Here is a 14,071-nt window from a genome sequence, read left to right as displayed (position 1 = left end):
GCACGTGTCCCTTGCTTTCTGCCATCATGTCGGTCCTTGGCCGCACTTTCCTTCTCATCGCTACGATAGCCATTTTTCACGGTAATATCAATGCTGCATGGGTGTAATGCACATTTACTGATGGCTCTGTCATAGCTGCATTTTCTACATATGAACGTGAGTTAGTTCAACGTGCTTCAGCGTCCCCCGTAACATATTCGCAGACCTTTCACATCTGAAAGCCTTGGAAAGACCCGAAGGACAGCTACCGCAGGACGTGGGTGTAACCATTCCTCGAGCATGCTTTTACTCAGTCGTGGCCTAGATCGTAATTGAAGCATTCGTGGCACTAGCACTTGGAATTCTGGGGGCATCCCTCAACGCTCCACCTTTGAAAGAGATAACATGGGCGAGTGAAATGGACAAACGGTGGGCATCACGATTCTTTCTCAGCTCATAATGTCTGTAACTTCGGATAGGTCAATCGACGAAATGGATGCCAGACCAAGTTTTGCCAGCTATGTAAATCGCGGAAAGAATATACTGTCCTAGCACTAGCTGTATCTTTATTGCATGATAAAAGTATTTAGAGGGATAATGAGTACGCTGTTACTTGGCCGACAGCTCTACTGCATTCTTGAAAGCACTGAGAAGCGCCGTCAGCTGTATCTTTTCGCTACCACCAGTGGACAAACGATGTCTGCAAGGCGGTCAGTACATGAACGTGGCATTCGCAGTTGAACGTACTCTGTTGTTGCGAGATGATCAAGGAGATAGATGCGAGCAGCCGGCTTCAGTTCAATGTGCTCGATGAACTCGTAAGCTCCCGTAATAAGGTCCTGCAACGCCAGTCCTCGCTCGGTTTTCATTGCAGAAATCACTGAATATTTATCAGTCATAATTGGCAACGCAAAAGTCGGGATACGAACTTTGGTGAGAAGTTGTGAACTCATCAGACAGCATAGATTTAACGATGGTTTCCACATCAGCAGGGTGTGGGCTCCCAGTACAGTTGTAGATTTCGGTTTCCCCGATAATGTCATAGGCAGCATGACACGCCTGTAAAACATTGAGTGCACGACGCATGTCACCCCTCGAAAGCTTTAGCAGAGCCTTCTTGCCGTCATCTGTAAGGTGGACTCTAGAAAAGCATCAGAATAACGAAATGGCGCAAAGAACAGACATTACACACTTCTCGGCCTCCACAACTGTTACCAATCTCTTCTCCACCTGATCTATAGGAAGAGGTGAAAATCGAAAACGAGTACAACGACTCTGTATAGCTGGCGCAATCTTGTTGACGTAGTTGCAAATGATGCAGAAACGAACGTTCTTGGTGTACTGTTCAATTACTCGACGAAGAGCTGCTTGGGCTGCTTGGGTCATCATGTCCGCCTCGTCGAGGATGATGAGTTTGTAGCCTTTAGAGAACAGAGTACGCGTCTCCGCGAACTGTTTGATCTGCTCGCGAACGACGTCGATACCACGTTCATCTGACGCGTTGAGCTACACGAATGACTGATGAGTTGGCTAGACATGCATTGGGTCCAACTTACCTCCAGGATTTGTTTTCGATATTCCGACCCGTATATACGACGCGCGACTGCTAGTATAGTGGAGGTCTTGCCAGTGCCAGGGGGTCCATAGAACAAAAGATGAGGTAGGCGGTTCTTTTCGATGAATTTTTCGACTGCGATGCAGGTCAGGGAAATTCGGCCATGGATGTCGAAACCGCGTACTAGTGCTGGTTATGTCTTTGTGTGATACAACATCATCCAAAGTGACCGGACGGTACTTTTCGACCCTAAATGCTATTGCATGAGAACTGCCACTCCTGCCTATGCGTGCTGCTCACCATGGTAGGTTTTCATCGTCATAGGGCCGGGCGTCGCTGTCAACAGCCTTTCCCTTGCCCTTGGCAGACGTAGGTATGGCATCAACATCCATCATTTCGGTATCCTCGTCGTAAAGAGCCATTGCAATGACGATGAGTGGTTGTGTGGAAAGTGAACGCGTCGACGCGAAAGCCGCGCGAGCGAATTTGACTTTCCCACACAATTATTTATTTATTTTATTTCCTCCCAACCTCGCGTGTCGCGCCCCAAGTACTTGACACCTTGCAGACAACGTCGTCGATGATGCAGTCGGGTCGACAAGCCCCCAACCAGCCTCCCGTGAAAATCTACAATGCGGTCTACTCGTCAGTACAGGTATGCTTCTCTTGCGTTGGCAACGGGCGCGGGCTAATTGGGTACAGGTATATGAGTGCATGATCAGAGGGATTGCTGTCATGCGCAGACGCGGCGACTCGTTCGTGAACGCGACCCAGATCCTCAAGGTAGCAGGCGTTGACAAGGGACGGCGGACGAAGATCCTTGAAAAAGAGATCCTTCCAGGAAAACACGAAATCGTCCAGGGTGGGTATGGCAAATACCAAGGTACCTGGTACGCAATCGTCCATCGTTGTCCACCTTTTCCTGGCTTATTATCTGTATAGGATTCCACTTGAAAGAGGTCGGGATATCGCTTTGCAATACGGCGTTGCTCCCCTGCTAGCGCCCTTGTTCGATTTCACACCCAGCACCAACTCTCTTGCTGCTCTTCCAGTATCGACTCCTAATATCAATTCCGTATCGCCCAGACCTCTCTCTGCATCGTCATCGTACTCGTCTATACCGTCTAATACGGCAACGAACAACTATATGGCAGGGATGCCGTCCGCGCTTGCTCCGCCTCCGATAATGCCAGGCTCAGCTCTTCGACTGCTCAATCAAGGTCGCGCCCAAGGACTTTTCACACCTTCAACCTCTGCTGTTTCTGCAGCAAGACCTGGCTACAAGTCGCCCAATACCTTCTCACAGTCTCCGTTCTCACAAACGCCCCCACCATCGTCACAACCGCTGAAACGAAATCGTTCGGAGGATGCACATACAGAAGCAAGCGCTCCAGAACCTCAAGCAGCTACCGAAGACGGACCATCGCCAACGAAACGCGCTCGAAAGGACCCCACACCTCCCGCACCTGCCCTAGATAAACGGCTAGTCCGTCTCGCCACCAAACCATCTATTCCACGAAACATTGATCCTTCCATACCGTTGAAAGATACGCGTCGCGCTGCCGTTGTCGCCTCGATATGCCAATCTGATGCCCCCGCACCCGTCATGGCTCTATTAAGTGACATTGCTCCCATACCTGGTTCTAATTCGATCGAAGTCGATACCATTCTCGACAACCAAGGTCATTCTGCCTTGCATCTTGCATGTTCATTGTCGCGCCTTTCTACTGTTCAAGCACTTCTCCAATCTGGTGCAGACGTGCATCGCGGCAATCATCTTGGAGAGACTCCGTTGATACGAACAATCCTTTCCACGCATTCGTATGATGCACAATCCCTTCCACAGCTGCTTTCTTATGGACTCTCACAATCTATCATGACTTTGGACACATCCCGGAAGAGCGTTCTTCATCACATCGTCGCGCTAGCTGGCGTAAAGGGCCGTGCGGTGGTAGCGCGGTATTATCTGGATCAGATATTCTTATGGATTGCGAAGGAAGATGGAGGCGATTTTGCTAAAATTGTGGATTTACAGGATGAGCACGGTGACACAGCTCTCAACATTGCGGCCCGAGTAGGCAGTAGGACGTTGGTTCGCACGTTGGTTGACGTTGGCGCGGACAAGATGTTGATGAACAAGTTGGGCCTTAAGCCGGGCGATTTTGGCGTCGAAAGCGAGGTAATATCTTTCATTGCGCTCGATTTATTTGCTCATATTTTTCAGGAGCTGAGTGGAGGACCCAAACCCGAAGACATCCTTGCGACGCTACGATCGATACCTCCCGTACCTGTGCAGAAGTCTCAAGATGTTATTGCGGACATGACCCACATGATACAATCGTTGTCTACAGAGTTCCAGACAGAGATAAAGAGCAAGCAGGACGCGTTGGATGTGACGCAGGCCCATCTACGTGCTGCGACGCGTGAACTGAGCGAACAACGAAAACAAATACAAATGTGGCAGGGTCGTTGTGCCGAGCTAGACATGTTGGCCCAGCGTGTACGGAATGTGGAGCATGCGATTGAGGATGAGGTGCAGTTCGACTGGACGGGTCGTGGTGGCGAGAGTGAAGGAGTGGAAGACAAGAGCCCAGCGTTCCGCTACAGAGGACCTTCGTCCACGATGACCGGGACTCAAGCTCCGGTCGTCACTATCGACGTGGATCCGCCCATGCCTGCTGGAGATTCTGTTGCCTCGTTGATCAGACTGAGGCGGTTGAAGATGTGGCATGAGAAGATGGAGGAGATAACGGAGCAACGAATGAAGGGGTTGAGAGGCGCGAGTGCAGAAAAAGAGTTCATGTGCCGAAAAATTGTTGCACTTTGCACAGGCATTGGTGTTGACAAGGTTGAGGACATGCTTGATAGTTTACTTGTTGCCGTAGAAAGTGAAGCTCAGGTCGTTGATATCGGTCGCGTGTCGGGATTTATGCAAAAGGTACCGGACATCTCCTTCTTCACTTACTCATAAGGCTGATGGACTTTTGTAGGTTCGAGATGGCATAATCTAAAGACAGTCTTTTAACGTCAAACCGTGTAAGTGGATATATTTATTCTCTAACTCGTACGACCGTCTCCTTGATTTCATGATTATCTACGCATTTGTATGCTTAGCGATTGCAATGGTCTTGATTTTTGAATAGGGTCTGAGGCGCTGAGCAATCCGACAATTGTCGCTCAGCTGTCATAAAGTTTGCAAGCCGATCACCTAGCCAGTACTATTATATAATATGCTCCTATAAGATCCAACATCTTCAACTGAGCCAATAAGTTGTGAGGTATGATTTCTAGACGTTATATTATCCTCTAATCATTCTTTGCGGTAGATTTGTACGTCAGTCACCAGTGCCACTTTCTAACATCACTGGTATACACACGCCCAGCCCTCCCTCATAACAACGCTGATTGTTGGCAGCTCCGAACTATCCTCACTTGTATCGAACCAACCTAGCCTTAGGATAGCCAACCTCCTGCGCACAGCCAAGTCAGGAAACGACTGGGGTCCAAGTGAACTTCACGCCTATAACATCCGAGTCGAGTTCCAAGACGCAATCGCTTTCTTTGGTGTTAACCCGTTGCCACACCCAGCAGTCGCTGACGAAGTCCTTCACAATCTGGCTGCTACCGATATGGTCGACGATAACAATTATAAACTCTTACGCTATATGGATTTCGCAATGGATCCTGTCCCTGCTCAGGAGTCCGCTGTGGACGGTTTTGTCGTATTTCTGTTGTCGCTGTTGGGTTATGTACCGCGAGAGAAGATGGCGCGCGCACGCACCGATATTCCACTGCTTATCTGTGGAGAAAGTCGCCATGCAACAACCGATGTTTGCATCGTGTATGCCGATGACAATTTACTCCTCGTTCAAGAGGATAAGCGACATAAAGAACCAAAGGATCCAGAACCGCAGCTTATAGCTGAGGCAATTGCAGCGTTCCAGTCCAATAACGCCAGGCGAACCCATGTCCTTGGTCAAAATCCTATCCCTGTCGAGACGATTCCGGGAATTACCCTAAAGGGTTCTTCACCTATATTCTACAAGATTCCCATAACCACTGAACTCGCAGAAAGTGTCGCACTTGGGCTCTACCCTGCTGCACCTACCATTGTGTATGCGCATCTCCCCAAGCTTCCTCGCCCTGCCCGTCGTCTGAGCGAGGGTATGAGACCCTTGGATATGTTGAGAAAGGAATTACCACTTAACCAACGTTGGTTAAGTGGTAATTCCTTTCTCAACAGGATAACAGAGCCATCATTCTTTCTTGTTATGAAGCATTCAAGATATTTATTAACTAGTGGGTGCCACGTAGACTATTTATATTGAATGAAACTAATGATGATTTGTAGAATTCGAGGGTAGATAGCCAGATGATTGAAAGCCGAAAGACGACGACGTCACAGACTGGTTAAGTGTAGTTTTAATTCTCGGTATAATTTTCTAGCGTTGTAAATCTCGTGAATCGAGTCTCGTTTTATGTAACTTCGCAGTCAGACGGACTAATATCTTCATCCTTTCGTACACGACCCGTGGGTGGTCGTACCAATGGGTGGTGGAGACCCTCAAGGTCTGTGCCAAATACTATTTTACAGCTCATAGACTCATATGTGCAGAGCTTATTCGTCCCGCTGTGAAGGGCACAATTGCCATTCTAGAAAGCGCGGCCAAGAATAGATAAACCTCTTTATCAGGTTTCGGGAATTCGCATTCAACGTTTCTCAGATCATCCGTGCAACGTATCGTCGTTACTTCTTCATACGCTGTAATTTTGAGGTGGAACATGGTACGATTACTCTGTCCGAAGCTAATCATGGGCTGGGTGGCTCTACTGGATACCTTCTTTCGACATACGGAGTGCGCACCGATATCTCCTCGTGGTCCCTGGTATATAATCTGTTTTCCGATAAACTGCTAGGAATGAATCTCGTTAACTCGAGCGTGGGCATCAACTACCACTGTCATCTTCGTCCTTCTCATCATCTTTACAGATTTACGGTCATCAAGATAGCCTATGCCCTGAAAAAGCCAAAACTTGTACGTCTGACATGTTCAATTAATTAAGTCGCGTCTGATTCAGGCACAAGTTGGCGCACTTGGGATTCAGTTTGATAGCAGGATTTCTGACGTAGCTAAATCCCGTATGTCGTTGCTCTTGTCAATCGTGTTCTGGCCCATTTACCCGAGGCGCTCGATGCCCTTGGTGTGCCGTTAGACTGCCAGGCTCTGTTGCTGCAGGGGCTTCGAATGACACCACCATACGGAATAAGCTAATCTCCCTGGTTCATACGAAGGCAGGCTCGAACAAGTCTGTTGGTGTCTTTCCTTTGACGTACAATCCAAGTAGCGGCAGTACAATCTCTGGTCAGGCTAGGTATGATTTCCAAGTTATTATGCGTCATCGACACTCAAGTAACAATTGAAATGCAGTGATAGTCCAGGCCAAGGAGCTATGTTTTCGCTAATGACTTTCAAGTAAGTTCAACCGTGTCATATTAATATATCTCGTGTTTATATTCCCTCTTTCATCTGTAGCCTTGAATCCAAAGTCACCTCCAGCACCTCTGGGTCCAACAACAGGGATCAAATTTCAAGTCTAAGCGCTCTTGTGCAGCGGTGAAATCGAACTCTGTATTACTGGAACTATTGGAACGCGCCTTACGATCTTTTTTGCTGACAGTATCGAACTCGGGAGCCTGCTAAAACTGAAGTAGCACACAATCTGGTTCAGACTCTGCCCTCTGGATGGTCATGGTGTGTATTGACATGGATACACCCACCCGCCAACAGACTCATGGACCTCAAGCCACCTTAAGAAGCTTATAGTTAGTCCCCAAGTCGGATTTTTCTGAGAATGCCATCTCTTGACGCCTCCCATCTACACTGTGCCTTAATGCGTGCGAGTGTCTTGGATTCGAATCGATGGCACATCTTTCCAACTATGGTGTTCCTTATTGGGACCGCATACCGGTTTTCTAAACTCTAAACTCTATGGGGTGCATACAAGACACACACTACCTTGACTACTTTCGAGGTCACCCCGACGCGCACTATTATGTACATTCAGGCGAATGCGACGAATGTCAATGTAACGTTCTTGACCTGTGTCCACGCATTCTCAAGATTCTCGGTCACCTCGTCAATGCAGGTGGACTCCCGTGAACCTGTGAGTCCGCGCGGAACAGCACCGGACTTCGCTTCCAGAAATTGCCTATCGTTCCCCAAATATTACATGCTGCGCAGTGTGTACACGGTGTCAGACTTGGAAGTACCAATCAGTGTGGATTGGAGTTCTTGATTGATGGAATTCGAAGGAACAACCACAAAGCACAGGTTATCTCTGGCCCTTCAAGCTTCATGACGTGATGTGCTAGCCTCGAATCAATTTGAATAATCGAGATAAATACGATCTCTTTGACTGGAGCCCAGTTTTTCCCCGAAAGTACGGTCCGGTTAGCCGCGACCATGATCGGATTCGACGATTGCTGCCCTTTTCTTCTTGTTGTACATGCTGATGCGGTCACTGGGCGTCCTCCGCACCAAGACTATCGCTTGGCTCAAAAAATGTACACGCCTCGCTTATGCAATCAATCGAATTCCGGGGTAAATAGCATCTGATCTACACCCAACTACAAAACTGATCTAACGGGCAAACTTGCCCAGTCAAGCGGACTCGCGGGGTCAACGTTGTTGCTGCCAAAGAGTCAGTAATTTCTATTACACGCTCCACAAAAAAAAAAGGAAACCGGGACATTCTTAAGACATCCAGCTGAGATCATGGTCAAGCAACGCATTTTGAATCACTATGGCTCGCTTAGGTCTGTGCCATTTCTACGTGCCTCGCGATCCCTGTGCTGACCAAAGTTTTCTTATTCAAGACTATTCTCCACGCGGATGCGGGGTACGGCCATTGAACGGCGTGGGGTCATTAGCGTCCCATCAATCAACCCCTTACATGTGACCAGAATCCGGAACAGCTAACAGAACAGAGTGAACGTTAGCCAGGTCAAGTGGGAAGCAACGTTCTCATATGATCTATCCAGTTCTATACCCTCACACGTTAGCTTCGACGTGAAAGTCTAGGACCTGCATATTGCAATTTTTCGGAGTTGTCAATAGGCATACCTTTTTCAATCGGTTCCGGTCTCGTCGAGCGTTTAAAAGGTTACTTAATACGTTCGGACTTCTTATCGTTCCCCCACCATGGATACAACCAACGCAAGTTCATCCCCTCCGTCGACCAATGAAAAGGACGTCGGTACCGTGCGGATTGTAGAGAAATCCAATGTGTATAATGCGCATATCGACGTCGACGGCGTAGACGAGCGAAAGCTCATGCGGAAGATTGATATCGCATTGATACCCTGGCTGTCTTTCTTGTATCTTCTGAGCTTTTTAGACCGTACGAGTATCGGAAAGTAGGTGTGGTTCTGGTTCTGTATCCATCCTTCAACTTATTTTCTTCTTCAACTCTAGCGCCAAGGTGTGCTCGCCCGTAAATGAAGGGTCGACTTTTTGTAACCTCTCTGTATCCCAGCTCTACAATCTAGAGGAAGACTTGCACATAACTGACAACCAGTACCTCATAGCGTTGACCATCTTCTTCTTCAGGTGAGACATCGTAAATTAATCTGTACCTAAATGCTAAATCTTCTTCAGCTACTCCATCTTCGAGGTGATTCTGCTGTGTGATGTGAATTGTGAAATTTTAGCTGACACATCTCGAGGTTCCTTCGAATGTGTTTTTGAAACGCTTGCGCCCGTCCATATGGCTGTCGGCTCTCATGTTCTTTTGGGGTATAATGATGGTGCGTTAATACCGGAATGGCGCTTCTAATGCTGATGAGGCATCAGACCGTCCAAGGTTTAGTGCACAATTATGGCGGCCTCTTAGGTGATCACGCCTTTTTTATTGCTCGTTCTCATGGACTGATAGTAGGACGTATAGGGATGCGTTGGATGCTCGGAACATTCGAAGCTGGCCTGTTTCCTGGTGTTAACTATTACTTATCATGGTGCGCGCCTCGCTGCTGTGTCCAACGAATCTCAACGCGAGAATCTTAGCTGGTACAAACGTTCCGAGTTTGGTATCCGGGCTGCCGTGTTCTTCTCTGCCGCTACTGTGTCCGGTGCATTTGGAGGTTTACTGGCGGTAAGAGCCATCGAGATCCGCATCATAAGTCAGTTCTCACTCCCGTATCAGGCCGCTATATCGAACATGGAAGGAATCGGCGGAAAACCGGCTTGGGCTTGGATTTTGTGAGATACTCTGTTTGTCCATGGTCGATTTACGAACATTCCATTCAGCATCCTGGAGGGCCTCATCACTGTGGTCGCGGGAATCGCCTCATTTTGGATTATCCAAGACTTCCCTGACACGGCCAAGTTCCTCTCAGAACAAGAGAGAACTGTGGTGGTCCGGAGATTGCAAGGGGATGACCAGTTTAGCGCGGCTGGCGAAAAGTTAAGGATGAAATACATCATGCAGAGCTTACTCGATTGGAAGACTTATGTCGGGAGTAAGTCAGTGTCACGTCCAACTACCCTGGGGCTAATTGTATCGGAAATAGTCGTGATTTACGCGGGTTGCGATATGCCACTGTATGCGTTCTCTCTATTTTTACCAACCATCATCAATCAGGCAAGTGTATTTTGATATTCTCGTGTACGTTTAAGTGTCGCTTATCGATTACTCATATCTATTAGCTTGGTAAGACCCGACGCTTATCCGAAGTTTCGATTCACGTTAAATTCCTTCACTTAGGTTTCAATGCCACACCAGCAAATCTTCTGACGGTTCCTGTCTATGTGTTCGCTTGTATCGTAACATGTCTTGTAGGCTTCTTCGCTGACAGATGGGGCCGGCGTGGTTATTTTAACCTGTGAGATCCATCATTCATGACTAGGAACCTGAGCCCTAATTACATTCATCCCACAGTGTGTTCCTTTCTCTCGGTATGTCCTTGTACATTCTGGGCCTTTGCCGAGCCTTTCGCACTTAACGGCTATGTAGGCGCTGCGGGTTACATCATTCTCATCGCTTCGAGAAGCGCCGCACTATCATACTTCGCTGTATATCTTGCGACCTGGTAAGTCTATTTTTGCAAATGCCGCTTCATCGCTGAACGTGCCTCGAAAAGTGGAATCTATCCCGTCATCCGTGAGTCTCGACGTACTTGATTGGGGTTTTCTCACCGACTGCTTGAACTTTCAAGCGAACACCATGTAAGTTTCCCAGGTCTTACTTGACGGGGACCGGCTCAAAAGCAAACTAGTGCTTGGATGTCCAACAATGTGGAAGGATCCTACAAACGTAGTGTTTCTTTGGCAATGGTGATCAGCTTGTAAGTCCAAGATGTTCGCATGCTTTACTAGCTACTCACTCTTTCAAGCGGAAACATAAACGGTGCAGTTAGTTCAAATGTGGTATGTGCAACTGTTCCCTCGTAAGGCCATTCACAGGACCTGACTATAAATACAGTACCGAGCCAAGGATAAACCTCGGTACATACTTGGTGCGTGCTCCTTCACACTGACAATGAGGTTTGCTAAATATATCGGAATATCTACATAGGACACGGTAAGGACGCCTGATATGTGTTGTTTGAACAAGCACTCAAAGAAATATAGGTCTGGTGCTTATGTACATTGGTCTTGGTATCACCTTCACCTTGATCTACCTGTTCTTTGCGAACAGAGAGAACGAGAAACGAGAACGAGGAGAAAGGGATGAAATCATCGGTGATGAAGACGCACAAGGAAACGAAAGCAACGGTCGATTCGTTACAGTCGAAGCAGCCAAGAGGGAGAAGGGCGATGCATGGAGCGGATATAAGTACACCCTATGAGAATATCATGTAGAATGTACAGGAAACGTCAGTTCCATGAGAAATGATTCAGATGACCTGTGAGCCTTAGATGGCGTGAAGTGCATGCTTCAATTTACCAATGTCTGGCCATGACATATATCAATAGGAAAACTGGTGTGAGTAAGTGATATATATCTAATAAATGCCTGGAATAAATTTGTACTTGACGACAGAGCAGTAGCGCTCCCAGTCTTTTCCGTATTTGATAGAACACCTGCAAACGTGTCAAACCTGGACGGGTGAAGTGATCAGTGAAGACATACCGTTCAAAGTCACGGCTGCAGCGATGTATCAGAACAGTGATGAAAAACACCGAATAGAAGTAAGGGATAGGCGTAGCCAGTCCGATAACTGCTCCCCAAGTGAAACTCATTGTCCAGTCTGCCACATAGTTCTGCAAAAAAATCAGGAAAGAGGCGAGTAATGCGTGCAATTACAATACGAACAGGTTTTCGTGAGTATGCCCACCATCCACTGGTGAGAAGTCGGTTTCTAGAGGCAACATCAGCCGCCGTGAAACAGAGAAGGAACAGACTAACATACCCGTGTGCAGTCTGGATGAAAGTGGGGTTCTTAACGGTATTCCAGGGAAGCTGAGGAAATGTTGAGCGGAACTCCGTAATTCCTTGCGTTTGCATCTTGAAATGACTCTTTTGAGCCATGGCAGTATCCCAGCTAGTTGAAGGTGAGCGACGCAAGAAAGAATCAATGGTATGTGAGTACTCACATATAATATGCCGTTAGAAGTGTCGTGAACAGAACAACATACGTTGGTGTCGAAAACTTGTATTTTGAAGGGTCATGCGAGGCCATGTATACAACGGAGTAAACATAAGACTAGACATTGATCAGAAAAGACGCAACAGGGTTGCTGAAGAAACTTACAAAAGGGACACCAGCCAGATTCCAGAAAATGACCATAAAACCCCATCTGTATTACCGTATTAGTTAAGAATGACTAGACAATAGACGCCTACTTTTCGTGATACATATCCCAGGTTTGGGGGATACATTCCTCTCCTTTCGCACTGAAGATAGTCAGGGACTGAGTGTAAAAGCGGACCGTCACCACTTACCAGGCATTCAGGTATAACCACGTTGCAAGGGTCATGAACGCCATGTTCTGTTTGGCTGATGAGTCCACAATGCTTTCTATGAGTACGAAATATAGAAACTCTTACAGGAGTGATATAGCCATACTGTTCGTACTGCTGACAGCAACCAGACACGGCCAAGAAGAATACAATGACCCAAGGAATACGAACTTCAGCCCACATTTTCAAATCGATAGGACCGATCCGAGGGTTTAGTGAAGCGCCCATGAAGACGTCGTAGACGAAACTGCCGGACATCCGTATCTGTGTGCCAGTAGCAACAGCAATAAAGTACATCCCGAACGACACGCCGAAACCCCAGATCATGGCAACGCTCATGAGATGTCCATAGTTGTCAATGATTTCAGTCAGACGGAATGTGCCGGTGTAATGAAGCACGGCAGCAGTCGCCATGGTCGCGTAGAGCGAGTATAGCGCATTACAGTTGTACATGAGTGTCCTGTAGCCCAATGAAGGTACAGGAAGCCCTTCCTGTTGGAAGCCGGGCATGACCCAAGCTAAGAAGAGTTGGAAAAATATGTTTGCGGAATAGACTTTCCATGCATAAGCATTGGGGCTTGCATCCTATAAAGAATGTAAGTTGACTGAAGATGCAGACATGAAGCTGTCGCACAGTGCAAACATGGCCCCACATTCTGAGCAAAAAAGGCTTGACGTCATCAAGAGAGGTAGGATGGACAAGTTTTCCGTCGTAGAACCACAAACAAATCCAGAGATAATACATGAGTAATGGGAATCCAGTCATAATGGCCGTGACACCCAGAGATCCACCGAACTCATACCTGTGCTCGACAAACTACTAAGCGCGCCGAGGATTTGGGAAGAAAGTATTCACGCACGTCTCATGCTGGTCCAGCCTCTGGTCAATTTTCTTCCCCTCTTCGGAGACTTTGATAATACCGTCCGCACTCTTTGGCGAACTGTTGGAGGTGTTCCGTTGTCGTAAAGTTCCGCTACCATCTGCGACCATTGTGAAGGGAATAAACAAATGTCAGAAATTTATCGAACGATTCTGTTAGGGAGGTTTTTGGTCAACAAGTGCAAAGAACGCGTTGATTTCTTGTCCGGGATCACGCGCACGGATCAAAGGCCCCGGGAAGCTCCCGCCAAGGTTTGTCCGGCAAAAACCCTGATTTTTGGCCTCAAATATGCATTAAAGATTGGCGCCTAAAATATGCTAACTCGGACAAGGTTTCTGCCGGTCCGTCTGTGCCGGACAGCGCCGCGGGCCAAATTAGGCCAAATTTCGGCGTCCTTCGCCTTGCATTTTCTGGATGAAATTTCAGTGTCGCTTCCATCCTTCTTTCAGATCCCAATAAGTCTTCGCTACGTGCTTCTCCAACTATAGGGATTCCGCCAGGTACCATTCCTCCAGGCCCTAGAGGCCCTAAAATATGCTAACTACGGACAAGGGTTTCAGATTTTCGGTCTGAAATATGCTATCTACGGACAAAGATTTCGCTTTTTTTGGGCCTAAAATATGCTAAAATCCGGACAAACCTTGGCGGGAGCTTCCCGGGGCCTACGGATCAAACGATACGCAGTGACATTTAA

At 47.6% G+C, this 14,071-nt stretch overlaps 6 protein-coding genes across 6 annotated transcripts; 4 read left to right on the top strand and 2 right to left on the bottom strand.

The window, feature by feature from the left end:
• The first annotated feature begins 1 nt into the window (after position 1).
• EV420DRAFT_658339 (magnesium transporter) lies at positions 2 to 680 on the top strand. The gene is made up of 4 exons (XM_060482955.1): positions 2 to 81; positions 136 to 156; positions 204 to 256; positions 305 to 680. Exons 1-4 carry the CDS (start codon positions 27 to 29, stop codon positions 437 to 439), a joined length of 264 nt encoding a protein of 87 aa, XP_060337579.1. The 5' UTR covers positions 2 to 26; the 3' UTR covers positions 440 to 680.
• EV420DRAFT_658346 (P-loop containing nucleoside triphosphate hydrolase protein) lies at positions 471 to 2,007 on the bottom strand. Its single transcript, XM_060482956.1, has 7 exons — positions 1,835 to 2,007; positions 1,719 to 1,783; positions 1,536 to 1,669; positions 1,172 to 1,485; positions 909 to 1,120; positions 727 to 859; positions 471 to 679 (listed from the first exon to the last, which is right to left on the bottom strand). The coding sequence occupies exons 1-7, from the start codon at positions 1,954 to 1,956 to the stop codon at positions 589 to 591; spliced, it is 1,071 nt and encodes a 356-aa protein (XP_060337578.1). The 5' UTR covers positions 1,957 to 2,007; the 3' UTR covers positions 471 to 588.
• Positions 2,008 to 2,117: 110 nt separating this feature from the next.
• Positions 2,118 to 4,505, top strand: EV420DRAFT_1260883 (transcription factor; the record flags this gene model as incomplete). Its single annotated transcript, XM_060467034.1, has 4 exons — positions 2,118 to 2,189; positions 2,237 to 2,424; positions 2,477 to 3,713; positions 3,759 to 4,505. The coding sequence occupies 4 exons, from the start codon at positions 2,118 to 2,120 to the stop codon at positions 4,503 to 4,505; spliced, it is 2,244 nt and encodes a 747-aa protein (XP_060337577.1).
• A 496-nt stretch (positions 4,506 to 5,001) lies between these two features.
• EV420DRAFT_1260734 (uncharacterized protein) lies at positions 5,002 to 5,834 on the top strand (the record flags this gene model as incomplete). Its single annotated transcript, XM_060467019.1, has 2 exons — positions 5,002 to 5,717; positions 5,786 to 5,834. Coding segments are annotated over 2 exons (765 nt in total), but the record flags the coding sequence as incomplete, so codon positions are not given.
• A 2,902-nt stretch (positions 5,835 to 8,736) lies between these two features.
• On the top strand, positions 8,737 to 11,381 carry EV420DRAFT_1260841 (MFS general substrate transporter; the record flags this gene model as incomplete). Its single annotated transcript, XM_060467030.1, has 19 exons — positions 8,737 to 8,951; positions 9,010 to 9,016; positions 9,071 to 9,144; positions 9,193 to 9,208; positions 9,261 to 9,341; positions 9,388 to 9,427; positions 9,482 to 9,548; positions 9,598 to 9,685; positions 9,737 to 9,792; positions 9,841 to 10,052; positions 10,104 to 10,178; positions 10,298 to 10,415; positions 10,472 to 10,488; positions 10,547 to 10,622; positions 10,674 to 10,697; positions 10,809 to 10,877; positions 10,926 to 10,959; positions 11,015 to 11,052; positions 11,156 to 11,381. 19 exons carry the CDS (start codon positions 8,737 to 8,739, stop codon positions 11,379 to 11,381), a joined length of 1,533 nt encoding a protein of 510 aa, XP_060337575.1.
• Positions 11,382 to 11,452: 71 nt separating this feature from the next.
• Positions 11,453 to 13,584, bottom strand: EV420DRAFT_1506542 (ergosterol biosynthesis ERG4/ERG24). The gene is made up of 11 exons (XM_060471324.1): positions 13,357 to 13,584; positions 13,131 to 13,299; positions 12,584 to 13,081; positions 12,479 to 12,525; positions 12,380 to 12,430; positions 12,288 to 12,333; positions 12,130 to 12,239; positions 11,946 to 12,077; positions 11,849 to 11,894; positions 11,666 to 11,796; positions 11,453 to 11,616 (listed from the first exon to the last, which is right to left on the bottom strand). The coding sequence occupies exons 1-11, from the start codon at positions 13,485 to 13,487 to the stop codon at positions 11,538 to 11,540; spliced, it is 1,440 nt and encodes a 479-aa protein (XP_060337574.1). The 5' UTR covers positions 13,488 to 13,584; the 3' UTR covers positions 11,453 to 11,537.
• Between the last annotated feature and the right edge of the window lie 487 nt (positions 13,585 to 14,071).

The sequence above is a fragment of the Desarmillaria tabescens genome (genome assembly GCF_030435595.1).
Source record: "Desarmillaria tabescens strain CCBAS 213 chromosome Unknown EV420scaffold_3, whole genome shotgun sequence".
In the NCBI taxonomy this organism is placed as follows: domain Eukaryota; kingdom Fungi; phylum Basidiomycota; class Agaricomycetes; order Agaricales; family Physalacriaceae; genus Desarmillaria; species Desarmillaria tabescens.
This window is presented reverse-complemented; position numbering and strand designations above follow the sequence as displayed.

Excerpts from the sequence above, each read along its gene's own strand:
- EV420DRAFT_658339 (XM_060482955.1), top strand. The coding sequence starts at position 27 with ATGTCGGTCCTTGGCCGCACTTTCCTTCTCATCGCTACGATAGCCATT. Across the intron at positions 157-203 it reads TGCATTTTCTACATATGAAC|ACCTTTCACATCTGAAAGCC; the intron begins GTGAGTTAGTTC and ends ACATATTCGCAG. Across the intron at positions 257-304 it reads AAGGACAGCTACCGCAGGAC|ATCGTAATTGAAGCATTCGT; the intron begins GTGGGTGTAACC and ends GTCGTGGCCTAG.
- EV420DRAFT_658346 (XM_060482956.1), bottom strand. The coding sequence starts at position 1,956 with ATGGCTCTTTACGACGAGGATACCGAAATGATGGATGTTGATGCCATA. Across the intron at positions 1,486-1,535 it reads ATCGAAAACAAATCCTGGAG|CTCAACGCGTCAGATGAACG; the intron begins GTAAGTTGGACC and ends TCATTCGTGTAG. Across the intron at positions 680-726 it reads GATCATCTCGCAACAACAGA|ACATCGTTTGTCCACTGGTG; the intron begins GTACGTTCAACT and ends ACCGCCTTGCAG.
- EV420DRAFT_1506542 (XM_060471324.1), bottom strand. The coding sequence starts at position 13,487 with ATGGTCGCAGATGGTAGCGGAACTTTACGACAACGGAACACCTCCAAC. Across the intron at positions 12,431-12,478 it reads TGGTTATACCTGAATGCCTG|TGCGAAAGGAGAGGAATGTA; the intron begins GTAAGTGGTGAC and ends GACTATCTTCAG. Across the intron at positions 12,334-12,379 it reads TGGGATATGTATCACGAAAA|ATGGGGTTTTATGGTCATTT; the intron begins GTAGGCGTCTAT and ends ACGGTAATACAG.